The sequence below is a fragment of the Drosophila nasuta genome, chromosome 2R (genome assembly GCF_023558535.2).
Source record: "Drosophila nasuta strain 15112-1781.00 chromosome 2R, ASM2355853v1, whole genome shotgun sequence".
NCBI classification, from domain to species: domain Eukaryota; kingdom Metazoa; phylum Arthropoda; class Insecta; order Diptera; family Drosophilidae; genus Drosophila; species Drosophila nasuta.
In genome coordinates, this window is record NC_083456.1 from 33,384,745 (window position 1) to 33,401,308 (window position 16,564).

Consider the following 16,564-nt stretch of genomic DNA (forward strand, 5'->3'; position numbering starts at 1 on the left):
AATTCAATATGAATCTGGAATAGCTACAGCAATATTTTCATTAGCAGTTGTAAGTTTCCAATTTCGAGCCAACTTCTTTGGGCTTGTCAGTAAAACTATGTCGACGTGTTGCAAGTTCCTTGCACTTGCTGCCGGTCAGCAATCGAAGAAGCAGTTGCTGTTCTCGTACAATATTTATGCTCTCAGACAAAACTACTCGACATACACAACAACAACAAAAACACCAAGCAATAGCACGTTTGCTCAATGAACAAATAACATGTCAAGTTTCATTATAGTTCGCCCACAATTTAGACAACCCTCTGGCAGTTGTTGCTGCCGTTGTTAAACTAACTCTACAACACACAACCAAACATATATGTATGTATATAGAGTGCTATATGTTATGTGTGTAGTAGACGAGATCCCCCAGCAAGGCAGCCAAAGTAACCACATTGCCTTTATCAGTCAACCTGCACCCGCTGGCGATGCCCAGTCAGCCAATCGCCATCGCATCGCATCGCCATTGCTATGGCAATCTCCCGACACTTCAGCATCAGCAACTGTCCCAGTGTCCGCTGCAATCTATCTCTGTCCCCCATCTCCATCTCTCCCTCTCTCTCCCCATACTCTAGCAAGTGTGTGTGTTAAAATGTCTGGCAATTTGGAATTTATGGCAGCTACATGATTTGTATGATACGAGCGTAAGCAGTTTGCACTCACGTACTCTCGGATTCGGTGCCAGACAAAAGGGTTGCAGCTCAGGGGAGCGAAGAGAAGAGGGATTGCAATTGGAGCTTGTACTTGTGTTTCGTTTTTGTCCTATGCCCGAGGCCACAGCACATTTGTCTAGTCGATCGTTTAATTGTAATTCTTGTCCGCCATGGCCCGAGGTTGGCAAAGAACAAAGCCCTTTTTATGTTCTATGTTCGCAGTCGCTGCTCATTTGAATTTGTATTTATATTTGCGTTGTTCGTTGTTGTTGAGGGGCTGCCGCAGGTGGAACGATGGAACGAACAACGCGAAGCGGCGAGGCAACCCACATTAAAATTGGTTAATTTAATTCCCATGTTGCACGCATATAAGCGTGCAATATTTGTATAGCAGGTAGAGGCAGATTGCGTAGATTGTGGCGGTTGAAATATGCTCATTAAGTTGCAGCGACTCCAACAGCTGACGGTTGCCACAGGATGAGCCAGGATGCAATCTGCAGGCTGCTTGCCACCAGGCATAGCTTCTACTCATCCGGCCATCAGCTGCTGCTGCTGCTGCTGCTGTTGTGCCATCGCATTATGCGCGCAAGCGTAAAACTTTCAATTATTTAAATTATACCACATGAACAATGCCACAAAAGCGTTTGCCGCACACATGCCACCGGCAACAGCAGCAACACCAACAGCAACAGCTGCAGGTTGATGTCTGTCGAGTTGTTCGCAATGTTGTCGCTCTTTTAGTGTGTTGTGCTCCTCTTCTCTGCTTCTCGTCTGCCATGTTACAAAATTGCCGCAAGTTTAACGCATGTCGACACAGGCAGCCTCCATCCATCCATCCATCCATCCATTCATTCTGTGTGTCCCCCACATACGTATATCCAGCTATCGAGCTGCCCAGCTATGCAGCTTCAGAGCTACCCATCTACCCACATAATTCATTCATATCATCAGCGAAGCCAACCGGGGGAGAAGGGGCGCGAGGGGGAGATGAGTGATGGCTCGGAATATCGCGCATATCGACATCATTGTCATTGTGTAAGTGTCACTTCATCTCATCCACGAAACGTTAGCGATGTCCCTTGACTCCCTCCCTCCTTGACGCCCTTCACTCACAATACGCGGCAATATTGCACATACGCCGCGTACGCCGTATTACGCGCTGTCGTTCGAGTTATTGCCGGTCCAGGGCCTGTGAAGTGTGAACTGGTTTCATTCTGTGATCTCTGGTGACTGACAAGCGAATAGCTGCTTAGTTCAATGCTGGGGATGGCGTGGCAAGAATGAAAATAGAAGCACGAATAACAGAGAGTAAAGAGAGTGAGATTGACTTGTACTCGTCCGCTTAGTTAGTTTAAAGAGCAAATAAACTATTTATAGAGAAGCGGTTGGTAAACAAGACGTGTTTCACTTACATAACAGACAAATTAAACCATAACTCTTTTGTGTATTTTCCCATCGGTTACATCCTATTAGGCTCCTCACTTATTTCGGCCATAAAAAAGGCTTACAAAATACACGCAAAAATGCCACGCGACTTTACAGGCAGCTCGGCTCGTCAGCATAAAAAAGGCCAATAACAATAAGAGAGAGAACAAGAGAAGGAAGAGTTGGGAATGGGAGGAGTGAGTGGGAAAGGAAGGAGTTATTGCCGCAGCTCCACTGCTTCGGCAGTCAGTCAGCCAGGCAACGAGCCAAGAAGATGCACAGCCACAGATACAGCTGCAGATACAGATACAGATACAGATACAAAAAGACAGATGCAGATACACAAATATATATGTTTGGTGTTGCTGTTCGTAGGTACATTTCCATTCATTGCTGCATCGCTCGCCCTCATCTTGTTTCATATTCGCATGAATTTACTTTGTATCACTTGTCACTTTTTTATTATCATTGCCCTTTGCTGCTGCTGTTTCTCTTGTTGTTGTTGTTGTTGTTGTTGTTGTTGGCGTTGCTCTGATTTTTTATGGCGTATCCGCATCCCAGATTCCAGCAGACACCCGCTTTTACTGTTGCTGTTGCTGTTGTTATTATGATTATTATATCATTCTTCATCAGCTTGATTTCCATTCATTGCTCTGTGTGTTCATAAGGCACACAAATATTATACATATACAAATACGCCGCATACATACACTTTTTCCATTATTTGTTTGCTGCTGTCGCAGCTGTTGAAGGGATTAATTTCTTGATTTACCCCTGGTGCGAGTATTCTCGCAATCGCACCGCACTCTCACAATACATGCCACATCTACAGATTGCCGCAGTAGGTGCCGAGGATGCTTTGTTCTTTGCCGTTGACGATGCCGATGCCGAAGCTGATGTTTCCCCCCGCACCGTTGTCACTGGCAACAGCGAATGCCTCTTCTCCCTCTCCCACTTTTCCACAGCTTGAATGCTCTGCTCTTTTAGAGCTGTATTTATCTGCGGCTTTTAGCTTTATTTTCTCTTTTTCTCAGCTGCGATGCAATTGCGTGGAAGCGTATTGAAAGTAAGTGAGTCGCCGCTGAAGCTGCCTCTGCTTCTGGCTCTGCTTCCATTCCGCGTTCAATCGTTGAATCCAGTTGAAAATATGCTAATGTCGATAGGAAAGGAGGAGAAGGGGAAGGTGCCGCCCGTCAATGGCACATCAGTAAAAGCGTATTAAATTCTTGTCAAATACTTTCTATTGTGAAGAGCCTCCGCTCTCAACTCCGCTCACAGCTCAGCTCAGCCGTACACAAACTCACAACTTTACTCAGCCACCTCAGATACGCATTGATGGGAGTATATTTTTTCATGAGAATATTATTATCTCTAGTCTGTCATATTGTTGATGAAATTGTTTTAGATTTTCCCTTTGTCGACTATCTACGAGTATTATTTTTTCCCGCTTGCGTGTTAATCCGACGCGTTTGTTTTTATTGCAACTGCTCTGCTTGTTTTTCTTTAATTTCTTTCGGATTATCCACGGGGCATCAATTTAGTCGAATATTTGTGTGCTATTTGTTAACAACAACACACACACAGCCATCGCTCAAATGGCACAACGATATAAATAGGATTATCGACCAAGAACTAACTGGAGGATGGCTTTTTCCCCATCGTAAAAGTGCTTCAAATGCAGATTTAAAAATGTCTCTCTTGAAAAATATATTCCTACAGTCTTGTTGTGGGCCAGGGTATTTCATTGAGTCCAAAACTTTTCAACAATCATGCTCTGATGGCTGAAAAGGTTTACTCACTTTATGGTGTTGGTGTTGGGGAATCAGGGCGTCGGGGCGACGGGGAGTCAGGGCGTCGGGGCGTCAGGACGTCGGAGTGTTGGGATGTCAGGCAAAGCAGCAGCTTAAGCCTTTTGCCAATTACTTAAACATAAGCAACGCTTGGGGATTTACAAGTGTTTTTTCCGGCTGCCAGTTTTCCTTTTCTTTTTGCTTTTTTTTTTCATACTCATACTCATCCCAGTTAAGGGATGTCCGCTTTATTAAAGTGAGCTGCTCTCCAGTTGATCGTTTGGGATTTATTTTTATTTTACTTTATTTTATTTGCCATTCTTTTCGTTTCTTTTCTTTTCATTTTGCTTTTACTTTGTTGACGGGTGCGAACATTAACATTAAGCCGAGCTTCGCAAAGTTGCCAAAGTTGTTTACATTTTGCAAATTACTGCAACTTTAGTTGTTCACCTGGCAACACTTTAGCTTTTGAAGGATGCTGCTAGCTGCACTTGGCTAATATCTTCCGGTTGAGAGTTATTCTGCACTTGTGCTAAATGATGCATATGAAGCTAATTTGGCTTGACGAGGCACGGGTATTAGCTCAAAGACAATTGCAACATTTTGTCGGGTGTCGTGCTGTCAGTCAGGGGAATTAAAACAAAGTGCCTGGGAATGGTCTAATTGCCTGTAGCCATTTTGACATTTGACAGCCACATTGTGGCTTTTATGAAAGGCCTTTTGAAGTGCGATTGCCAAGTCGAGAATGAATACGAATACGAATTGTGTCTGCGAAATTGCTGGCATATTTTATTATCAGCTTAAACGTTCAGCAGACAGAGAGAATTTTCTGTTTTCTCTTCTCTGTTCTCTGATTTTTCGATTTCCCAATGGACTATTAAATTCGTATTACGCATCGCATAAAATGCCATTTAAATTTAACAAATGAATATTTTAAATTATGGCACAGCGAATAAAAATATAAACGGAATGATTATGTGTGCGGTTTTCTGCGGAGCTGCATAAATCAGTGCGCAAACAGCAATAAATTAAATAATTTGTATGGAAAATCATAAAATTAATGGCAAACAAATTGCAAAAAGCAAACAAATTCGACGACACATCAAACATATTCCCACACAAATGAAATGTCAAATAAATGTGAAGCTAATTTGTCAGTTTGTTGTTTGTCGTCGACCAGAGACCAAAGGGCAACAGGGCAGAAGAGTTGTCAATCAATTGCAAATGGAAATGGAATTGAATCGAATCGAATTGAATTGAAGCGAAACTGAATCCAACGAATGCAACGAAATTCGCAATTAACTCTTGTATTCTTTAAATGGGAGGGCAATTACCTGTGATATTTATGGCCAAACCGCACGCATTTGTCCGCGTCGAGCCTCGTCGAGCACAGTGTGTTAACATGTGTTATGGTCAAAGTGGGCAGATGGGGGGCGTGCCAATATAAATGTTAATTAATTGCAGTGCAACAGAGGCCACAAGGGGCGCGTCAACCTGTTGACGCTGTGGCTGCAATGTCAATGCATCAAAGCATCATTAGAAAAATGCATCAGCATCACGGGATCAGAGAGCTGTCAGCAAACAAACAATAGATGCATACTCGTATTGTATGTGCATGGAATGGTAAAAATGAATGGGACAATGTTGGAGCTAGGCAAACGCGCAATGCAGATAAATCGCTGAAGCAGAGAAACAACGGCGACAACAACAACATAAATAAATGAGAATCGAGGGAGGAGTTGTAGGCGGGTGAATGGTCCCAGCTGATTAGTTGACTGAATTTATGACTGTCATTTAATTAGGCAACAGCCGAAGCTAAAGCTGCCGAAATGGCAACAGCAACGGCAAAATCTCATGAGCCGACAAATCGATGTGCTGCATGCAACAAACGGATTCACTAATGCAACAGATTTGTCAGTCATTTGTTGCCAGCCGCAAGTGGCACACACACACACACACACGCAGACAACCCGCCCACACATACACACACATATACATTTGCCATTTGTCACTGTGTCTGTGTGTGTTTTGAATCTCATTGCAGATTGCCTTGTGCAAATTTAACATGACATCAAAACTAAAGATAACCAAACAGATTGAACAACAAACACACATTCCTCATCCTCTTGCGTGTGTGTTTGTGTGTGTGTGTGTGTGTGTGTGTGTGTGTGTGTGTGTGTGTGTGTGTGTGTGTGTGTGTGTGTGTGTGTGTGTGTGTGTGTGTGTTGACTTATTAAAAGTATGCCATAAGACTGTCCACGCACATCCAAGCAAGACAACAAGGCAATCTCCAAAGGCCAGACCAAAGGCAAGCGATTTAGCCCAGACAGAAGACAATAGTGTAATTGATGCACAGATATATACTCGTACATAGGAGATAGATACAGAGTCACTAAATAATTACATGCCTATCGAGAATGGGGTTGTCTTGGCGACCGTAACTCAATTATGCAGAGCGGCTTTGTGCTCAGTCAAGTGCACTAATTAGGCAAATGAACGAGTAATACGAGAAGCTGCAGCGACATCCTGGACTATTATGATATACGAAAGCAAGGTCGCATCTTATCTTGGAATGAGTTGAAAGTGTCTTGGAGAACTTTATGCTATGCACTCGTTGATTTATGGCCAATGATTATTACGAGTTGCGAAATGACAAGCCCCAAAACAGGTTGACTTAATGAGCTCCCCTAAATCACTGAGGAACGAACCTTAACCTGTTTGAGCAGCTGTCGCAGGCTTCACTGTAGCAGCCAAACTGGCAACAGCAGATGCATAAACATAGATTTCCTCGAACAGCAGTTGTTCTGCATTCACATTACGTATACGCACCGGGGAGTGTGTGTGTTTGTGTGCTGCTGTGTAAAGTGAGCAGCAACTGCTTGAGACCAAGGACACGAGCACCGTTAGCGAAAAAGGATACCGACTTTAGCAACGACAAGAATTATAACGTAGCTAAAGTATCGTGTATCAGGAGAAAGAACAAAATAAGAAACACGAGACGAGCGACAAGAGACAAGAGACAAGCGACAAGCGCCAAGAGAGGAAAGCCAAGGGCAAGGACAAGGACAAAGATGCAAACTGGAAGAAGAGACAATTTGTATCTTGGCTCCCTCAGTTGATATGCTTTATTATACACTTTGTTGTCGCATATCCTTGACATCGCAGATGCAGTTATTGAAGAATCGCATTGGCAACTCGCAGGCATGCGAAAAGAGAAGAGCAACTGAAACAGCAACAGCAACAGCTGACAACAAAAATAACAAGAACAGCAGGGACAACAAATGTCCTTGTCTGGGCTACGGCTGTGGCCATATCTCTTTTGGGGAAATGCGAATGGAAACAAGAAAGTTTCGCCAGCTATATCAGAATGAATGAAACGCTCGTCATTTTGTTTTAAGCTGAGTTTCCCATTTACCATTTTGTCTATTTCCCTGACTGTGCAGCAGACAAAAGGAGTAGCAGCAGCAGGAGTTGACGACATGGCACACTTTGCGAGTGAGTTAAAAGTTTGCCATCAATGTTTGCATTTCGAGTTTTCCTTTCGCTGCCAGTTGCCAGTTGCCAGTTGCCAGTTGCCAGCTGCCGTTTGCTAGTTGGCAGCCAGACGGCCTTGACAGGATGTCGTTGCCAGGCGATGTGTGCAGCTGAGCTGCTGCTGTTGCAACGCAGCCAACACAGCATAGTGAAAAGGCTCAACAGCTAGCTGGCAGTCAAGTTGAGAGCAGCACTCGTATCTAGATACACACCCAGAGATACTTATAGCTGACGCAGTAAGAGCATAAGATACTTTGGGGCACGCCTAATGAAAATTGTGCGAGTTTAAATTCATTAGAGAGAAGCCTACTTACACAAAGTTTTGCTTCACTGACTAAAAACTTTGTTCATAAGTCAAAGATCAGCGTTATTTACGCACATACGAGTAGAGACGTTTCCCTCTGCCTCCCCCACCAAGCGCACACACACACTAGACACCCATTTACACACACACATACACACATTTGAGCAGAGAGTGTGAGATTTCTCATCGAGCTACCGCAATCAGAAAGCAAACAATATGCTCGGCAAGGGATCCAGCCATAGTCCTTAATGTTCTGATTTGCCGCTTGACTGAGCTGCTCGATTGGAACCCAATTGATGACAAACATTTCCCAGTTACACAAATCCTGTTTTCTGTATTCTGTATCCTGTATCATAAAGTGCTATGGAAAAATATCATTAGGATTCAGTAAATGCAGCTGACGAAAGGCGTTTCTTGGGGGAATTCTTGTATGTCCTTAATGAGCTAATGCAGTTCCCTGATTACCCATAGTTGTTGCTACTTTCATACGGTATGTAGTTGAAGAAGTTTTCAAATTACTGAGGTCTCCATGGACTCCTTGGGAGCATCCCAAGTGTGGCGGCAAAGTTTGATAATGGCATAAAGAGTCACACGGAGAGCAGACAAGACCCAACTAGAGCAGACCTTGTGCTTCATCATCTGTCAGCCTCTCAGAGTCAATTGCCTGCACTACTCAGTCTCTATATCTATATCTGTATATACGAGTATATCTGTCTCTGCTGGGTTTATCCCACTGTTTGCCGACTTGTTTGGCTCTTGTTTGTTGTACGTGTCGTTGTGGTGTTGTACGCACGTAAACGATTCCGAGTATTTATTACGCGTGCAACTTGACATAATTCCTTTTTCCGCTCTGCCAGTTGAGCCTGCTCCTCTTCTCCCCCCTCCCCACTTCACTTGCTACTGCAGCAGTTGAACTAATGTTGACACTGCCATAGCAACGGAGGCATCTTTTTGGGGGGGCACAAAAGCTACTTTAGCCTACGACTAGAGATGCGAAGAAGTAGAGAAGAGCGTAGTTGACATCGATATGGATTTATGGGCAGCGTGTGTGCGGCTTGCATCACGCTCATTGAGAACCCGCTCAATTGCCGCCATCATCATCATCATCATCATCATTATCGTGTAGAGAGTTGCGTATTATCTTCATTATCGTCCGTCAACGGAGTGTGACAGAGAATAAAAATAAAACAAGTTTTGACTTAACAACTTTATCAGAGCAAAGCGCGTACTTAGTTTGTCACCTCTTCGAGTGTGCGTGTGCGTGAGTATGTGTATGTATATATGTATGTGTGTGTGTGTGTACAATGGGATTTCTTAGCGCATTAGCGCAGCATCAACAATAACAACAGCAACAGCAACAACAAGAGATGTCGAGAGCAAACAACAAATACCATTAACAGGCAACAAACTGTGCGCCAAATGCGGCAACAGCAACAGCAACGGCAGCCATCGACGCCATCAACGCGAAAATAATACGGAAAATGCGGCGTTAATGGCAACAAAGCTGGAAAATGGGAAAACGAGCAAACTTGCAAAGAGGCGAAGAGGCAAAGAGCCAAAGCGAACGAAGCATGTGAAGCAGGCAAAACGATATTATGATTATGATTATTATGTTGTTATTAGATTAAGCGCAATTTTCGCTTCTTTTCTGCTGCCGCTCTTTTCTCTTTCCCTTCCTCTTGCAATGCCCATTCTTTTCTTTTCTTTCTGTTCCTTTTTTCTTTCTCGTCGCACACTTGGCCCATTTGCCTTTAATGCTTGCTTCCTATGGCATTGTTAACACGACGCTTTTGGTAGCTCGACACTTCCGTTTGGCTTTGGCTTACGACACTTGACGTTGCCAAGTTGGCCGGCAATAGGCCCCAGCAATCGAGAAGCTAAGCAGCCTTTGTTTCAAGCTGTGCCTGCGTCTTGGCCACACTTAATTGGTTGGCTTTTATTACTTGCCTAGAGTAAGGGAAATTCCCCAGAGTGCAATGCCAAGTGAGATCCATGAGATCAATCTTCACCTTTTATGATTACAAATGCACTTATGCTTTCCGCCCATAAAAAAGGCCAAATTCAAAGCCGAACTGACACCTTTCAGTTGCTTCACCCTCTCTTCCCTCTGCCCAAAGATGGCGAGGCAAGAAAATCTTTTTTTAATTAAATGAGCTGGCTGCATTAGAGGGGCGTCTGTGGGCTGGGTTGGAGTCACGCTGGCTACTCGACTGCCTCACTAGCTGACTGCCTGTGGCTGCTCACATCGCACCTACACAATGTGCCACGCCCACATCAGAGAAGGGGCGGGGAGACGCGTGCTGGCTGGCCTTTTTTTCACTTTGGTAGTTTGTGGCGCCATTTTGGTGCGAAATGAATTTAAATTGTTTGGAGAGAGTTGCGGCGTTTCCTGCATTAAAGGCAGCTTCCTTTGCCGCTGGCCCTTCTTTACATTTCATCTCCCATTTCTCATCCTCTTGCACCTTTTTCGAGAGCAGCTAGAAACGGAATTACTTAATTACAACAATTATTAAACAGCAGCCGAAAGGTCTGCGTATTCTCAGTAAAACAGCAAAGAAAAAAAAACGAAAAGGAACGCAAGAAATGTGAGAAAAGTGAGAAAACGGCGCGTGTTTCCTCTAGCTATTGTTGTACAATAGCTATTGCGACTAGAGTTGTTGTTGTTGTACTTCTGTTAAAACAGAAAACACTGTTTTTTGTTGTTTGCTATGTTGTGTTGTCTTGTTGTTATCATTTTTGTTGTTGGCTGTTATTTTAATTAAATATTTTCACACCTACTTCATTTGAGCTTGGCAGGAAAAACTGTTCATTCACTCAGACATTTTGCTTTTGCTTTTGCTTGCCAGCATCTTTGGCTTTGGCGAGTTGGCTTTTATGTAGGTGTTAATTTCCTGTCTCTAGGCAACAACAGGCAAAGAAGAAAGGCCCACGACGTACAAGGAAGCACAACGTGCATTCTGAGTAGTCAGAGCTCTAATAAGAATAATTGCCAGGACTAACTATAAAACACGATGCCTGAAATTTTATGCGCCGTAAAATTGCATGCGAAATAATTGAAAAGCATCGAGTCGAGTTGTGTCCTGCTTCTTGTTGCGTCTTGTGCTGCGTCTCGCAGCGGATAAAGTTTTCCACAGTGCTAAAATAATAGCAGCCAAAGTGGTTATAAATATTTTGTGCACAGCTTCCACTGTTCTTTGCCCACTTGGCTCCGTCCCGCATGTCCTCTTGTCCTCTGCCCAGTTGTCTCGTAGGTCCTGCACCTCGACGACGACAAAATGCAGCGAAAGCCATTTTTCAGCTAAATGAATTTGCACAAGTTGCGAGAAAACTGCGCAAAAAACAGCCAAAAAAGCGAACCAGCAAGAAGCAAGAAGTGCCACTGTTGGCACGTTGTACAAGAGAGGAGCGGTCCAAGGGGGGAAAGATGAGTTGTCGACTTGGCTGCGAATTCGCCGTGTCACCGGGCGCATACTGCGGTCAGCTGCAAAGTTCAATGCGCAACTAATGAGGCGGCAGCTGTTGACCTTAAGACGCAATCCTGACTTTGTCTTTTTGCCTTATTACTTTGCACAAAAGAGTCAAGACTCAAAACTTTGACCAAGGAAATTTCATTTCAATTGCAGGTCCTCCAGGTCCCCCCGGCCCGCCCGGCAAGCGAGGGAAGCGCGGCAAGAAGGGAGATGCCGGCGACAAGGGCGAAGCGGTAAGTATCAAAGAGAAGAGAGAGTGAAGAGTGTAGAAAAGTGGAGAAGTTGTGCTGATATGCCCAATGGCAATGCTCGACTTGATTCGCAGGGTCTGAACGGCATCAGCGGGGAGAAGGGTGCCGCTGGCAAACCCGGCGACAAGGGACAGAAGGGCGACACTGGCCACCCGGGCGTCGATGTCTTCCAAACAGTCAAGGTAAGTAGACGCAGACCTGCTCATAAGCTGCTGCAAATTTGCACTGCGAAAAGTGCAAAGTGCAAACTTTCATTCAAAATTTTGTTAAACCAATAAGAGAAAAGAAAATGCCTAACCAAATGTCGCTCTGCTTTCTACTCATCTGCATCCGCATCCGCATCCTGCCAGGGACTGAAGAGATCGGTGACAACGCTGCATGGCGGCACGTTGGGCTATGCGGAAATTGTTGCTGTTAAGGTATTTCAGCCATAAATATGTTTCAACTGTTGTACTCTCTACATGACAGACCCCCTCTCCCTCCCCTCCACATCCATGACCATTTCTCAAGGCAAAATGCAGTCGGACAGAGAGCAGCAAATATTTGCAACTTGTTGTGTCTCTGCGTCCTCTGCGCTTGTCCTTCGTCATGGTCACAATTGTGGAGCTAGTCTATAGTCCTTATTCTTGTTGTAGTTGTAGATGTTGCCGTTGTATTTTGTAGTTGTTTATTATCCTGGTCATTGTTGTTCGTAATGCTTTTAACTTGGCTCAGCTCTTTGGTTTAAGCTCCACAATAAATTTCTTGCTACTTCTGCATACTTTGTGCTTAGTCATTTTGCTCAGTTTCAATGAGGAAACAACCATGGCATGCCATTAGAGCAACTCCTTCCCTCTTTGTACAATTTTAAATGTCATTTGACTATTTGCTGTGGAATTTTTATCATTGGCATAATGCAAGTGAACACAGTATCCAGTATCCAGTATTCTGTATTCAGTATCCAGCACAGAAAGTGCCAATGGACTCAATAAATTCAGGCGTGCTTCTGTCGCCTATCTGTGGATATTAACACCAAACATTTATCAATAAAAAGTTCGAGCTAAAGTAAGACTACAATTTAAATATGCAGCACGCGTGATGTAAAATTTTTTTATTTATTTTTATTCGCTTTGTTGTTGGCTTTTCATTTGGTTAATCTTATTTTCTTTAATTTATTTAATACGACTTTAATTTACATCTCTTAATTTGACAACTAAAACGCTTTGCAGCAGCTAATCAATTGACTAATTTATAAATTTTGTATTTTATTTACTTACCAATTTACACATTTTATTTTTATGCGTTGCGTTGAATCATTTAATATTTTTGTGGGTGTTGTAAGGACTTGCAAGAAGCGGGCGTTAACGTATCCGCTTCGACGGTCATACAGCTCAAGGTAAGTACTCCGGTGCAGGTATGATTTACCATATATCTCTTTTCTTGAATAAGATGCATGTCTTTGTATGTAGTTTTGCCTTTGTTTGTTGCACGTGCCCCTGCCTCCAATTTCAATGGAAAACTGTGTAGATACCCCGGGTGCTAGTAATGATATTTTTATATCATCTAGGGCGAACCAGGCGAGCCCGGACCGCCAGGACCACCAGGCGAAGCAGGCCTTCCAGGCGTGCCTGGCGAGCGTGGACCCCCCGGCGGAACTGGACCGCAGGGACTGCAGGGCGAGGTCGGCCAAGCAGGACCCGTTGGACCGCCTGGAGTGGCGGGTGCACCTGGCACAAAGGTGAGTAAATCACAGTCGACAACGTCGACGAAGCAGTGAGCAAAAGCAACAAGATAATGATTGAGTGAAAGAGAAACAGAAGAGGAAAAACGATTCATAAGTGAGACAGACAGAGATGTCACAAGGATTAATGCACTATTTGTATCTGTTGGATAAACATTGTGACGTTTTAAGTGACTCGTCGTCGTCCCATATGCATGTGTGTGTGTTTGTGGCGTGTCTGTGAGCTGTCTGCTTTTGTTTTTCAGTTTTTCCCATTGTCTGGTTTTTCGGTTTTCCACTTTATTTATCGTTTATTTATGTATTAATCGCCCCTCGGTGTGTGTGTCACCTTGTTGCTTTTGCCCTTGGCATTTCCACTTAATTTTCCCAAACAGCCAGCTATCAATACATGACTCATTCGACTCTCTTTCGCTTCTCTCGTTTACAGGGTGACAAGGGCGATCGCGGTGATCGCGGACTCACCACAACAATCAAGGGTGACGAGTTCCCTACGGGCATCATCGAGGGTCCGCCGGGACCTCCAGGACCACCTGGTAAGTACCAATCGCAGCCTCTCGCCGCCGCTGCCGCTGCAGCTGCCTCTCTCTATGATATTGTTTGTTTATGCAACGGCCACTTAACTTACGGCTAGATATACTTGTACGGATACAGATACATCTGAGGGAAAATGAGAGAGTCGTAAATTAGACAAACCGCAGCTTAGTGATGTTTGGGAATCACTCGATCAATGGGTTTTTCAAGTGTTGCCACGCGGCCATTTGGCTGCTCGACTCTCAACTGCGGGTCGTTTTATTTATTGCCCTCCCCACCCCTCCCCTACCATCGACAAACCAGTCTAATTGAGCCATCGACTAGCGCTGTCCCATTAGAGCACATTTCGGATTTCGGATTTCAGTTTGAATTTTGATTTTCATTTTGATTTGAATTCGTTCGCTATTGGTGTGAAATGCAGCCCGTTAAAATGTAAATCAAATACCAAATGCCGAATAACGAATACTTTATAACGATTCATGCATTTCCGCAGCTCGCTTTTTATGGCCGCACACAAATTTTTGAAATATATTCGTGAATATGTGCGATGTGCGTTAAATATAGTTTGCTTTTTAGTTTATTTCCACATTTGGAAATTGTTTGGCCTGCCGCATTTTGCGATAACATTTACGACCTTTGCGTTTGTTGTGTGCTGCCGCGCTGCATGCCGCAAACTCTGACGTCCAAGTCAATTAAATGCCCCACAAATACGAATACAAAATACTCATAGGGAGCTCTCTGTCTCTCTGTCTGTCTGTCTGTCTGCCCATCTGCCTGCCTCCTAGTACGCCTACTTTGGGGCGCACACGCCCACTACAGTGCCAGCGATTTCCATTTTCTGGCGGCTTTTACGATCTGACCTAACATATTTCTGCACTTTATGCGATTTTAATAAACGAAAATAACCCAAGCGCGACGCCCGAATAGTTGAAACGCTCTGGAATCCGATCCGAATTCGAATCCGGCGTTTGTCATAAAAAATTTGTAGACCCGGCGAGCTTGAAACACTTACCACAGTCGTAAAAATGCAACTTTATGTCATTTATGTTGCTTTTAGCGGCTCATTAGCATCGCTACTCGTTCCACAAACATGCCCCATCTTCCCTCCACTTACATCCACAGCCACAGCCACATCAACATTCACATGTAATTCGTAGTGTGTGCAGCATGTGGCAGAGGTCGTCGTGTAAGCAGAGTTACCTATGCCCCAAGTTGAACGAACGCTCGCTGTCCAATTGTTTTATTAGGGGTCTTCAGAGTAGTCGTATAATAAACAAACAATGCGAGTGATATTACACTAAAAGGGGATAAAGAGACAAGTCATAAATGTCCACTGAATGGATGTCATTCCCCAGCAGACATAGAGGGACAGAGAGATGAAGCTGCTGCTCCACGATGGAATGAATGATTGGAGTGGGGATTGAATGAGTAGTGAGTACCCCTAATGCGTTCGACCAGCAGGCAACGCTATCAATTAGGCGACCCGCATCGCTTGTTGCCTCCCAATTGCCTTATCAGAGCATCATCAGAGCGACAATGTTGTTGATGTTGTCGTTGCTGTTGTTGTAAGTTTGTGTTGCAGTTGCGTTAATGTTGTGCGCATTGTTTTTAGATAAATATCTAGTTAGTTTCGAATAAGATCTGATGCGATGATAGCCACAACAGCAACAGCAACAGCAACGAGAGTTGTCAACAGCTTCCCACCAACCACCTCACTGCTGCCCCTATCCCCCTTCCTCCTCCCCTCGACACTCACTTCCATGACTGAGTATGCTGTGTGCGTTGATGGACATGAAATTGCAATTTATTTTCCGAAATCAGCGCCGGATTCAAGTCGCCAGCCAGCTGGCAGCTCATGGGACTTGGGACTTGGGACTCGCATCTGGTCTTCTGGTCTTGCCCAGGCTGAGCTTCAGTCATTTGGGCTTGATTTGAATAAATTGAATGTCATTTGTATTTGGAATTCTTTCTCGTACCGAGTCACCAGTCACCACGTCTCGTCTCAGCTCTGCTTATCTTATCGTTGTCGTAATTAGTTAAGCTGACTTGTGCTTTATGTGTGGGCAAGCCCACGTCCACCTCCAGCCGATGCAAAGGCAAGGCCCAAGGCACAAGCTGGACCTGAGGATGTTTCGGCAATTTAATGTGTCATTTGTATTTTGTGTCTCTACGAAATGCTGGCACAGCACAGCATGGATCAGACAGCAGTCCCAGTTGTAATACTCGAACTGAAAATGTCAATTTATTTGCTGATTTATTTGAATTTCATTTCAGTTTATAAGTATTTTGATTGCATTTCATCCGGGTAGCTCTCAGTGCTTGCTCCCTTCAAGCTTCTTCTTCGTCTTTTTGTTTGCTTTGGTTTTCGCTTTGGTCTTTTGCATTGTCCATTATTGTGCTGCTGCTTTTCGAAATGAAATTAAAACTTATCATTTGCACTTCATCTGCATTGGCTTTGGGTAAACACAAAGGACGTCGAAGGCAACTTGAAAAGGAAAACTCAAGCGGACCAACAATCCAATATCCTGGCTCTATAAATCCAGTCCGGGCTCCACTCTCAAGCTGTTGGCTGTTCGCTGCTGAAATAGTTTTTATTGTGGCTGAAATTGTCGCCTAAAATGCTTAGCAGTAAATTATGCCACCATAAATACTTAGGGACGTCGAGTCCGATACCGCAATACAGCAAAACAAAGAGAGGGACAGCCAAAATACTTTATAAATAAACGGCAGCCGAGGGCATGCGTCGGCACAGTGCCCGCAAACAGCAAACTGCCAGTCAGGCAGAGGCTGGCAGGCAAATTTATGCGCCATGGCAACGCAAAGAAACGGACAAAAACGGAGAGGGAT

The 16,564-nt window shown here is 44.2% G+C and overlaps 1 protein-coding gene across 15 annotated transcripts in view; it reads left to right on the forward strand.

The window, feature by feature from the left end:
- LOC132784716 (collagen alpha chain CG42342) overlaps nt 1-16,564 on the forward strand; it is a 69,627-nt gene that overhangs the window by 34,794 nt on the left and 18,269 nt on the right. For 8 of the 15 annotated variants that reach the window (XM_060790534.1, XM_060790522.1, XM_060790524.1 and 5 more), the window contains exons 3-7: nt 11,369-11,448; nt 11,541-11,648; nt 11,817-11,885; nt 13,013-13,183; nt 13,614-13,719. In XM_060790534.1, the coding sequence (XP_060646517.1) occupies nt 11,369-11,448; nt 11,541-11,648; nt 11,817-11,885; nt 13,013-13,183; nt 13,614-13,719 (534 nt within the window). Of the gene's footprint in view, nt 1-11,368; nt 11,449-11,540; nt 11,649-11,816; nt 11,886-12,787; nt 12,842-13,012; nt 13,184-13,613; nt 13,720-16,564 lie in introns of all 15 variants that reach the window. The other 7 variants (XM_060790536.1, XM_060790523.1, XM_060790525.1 and 4 more) reach the window with 3 other exon arrangements.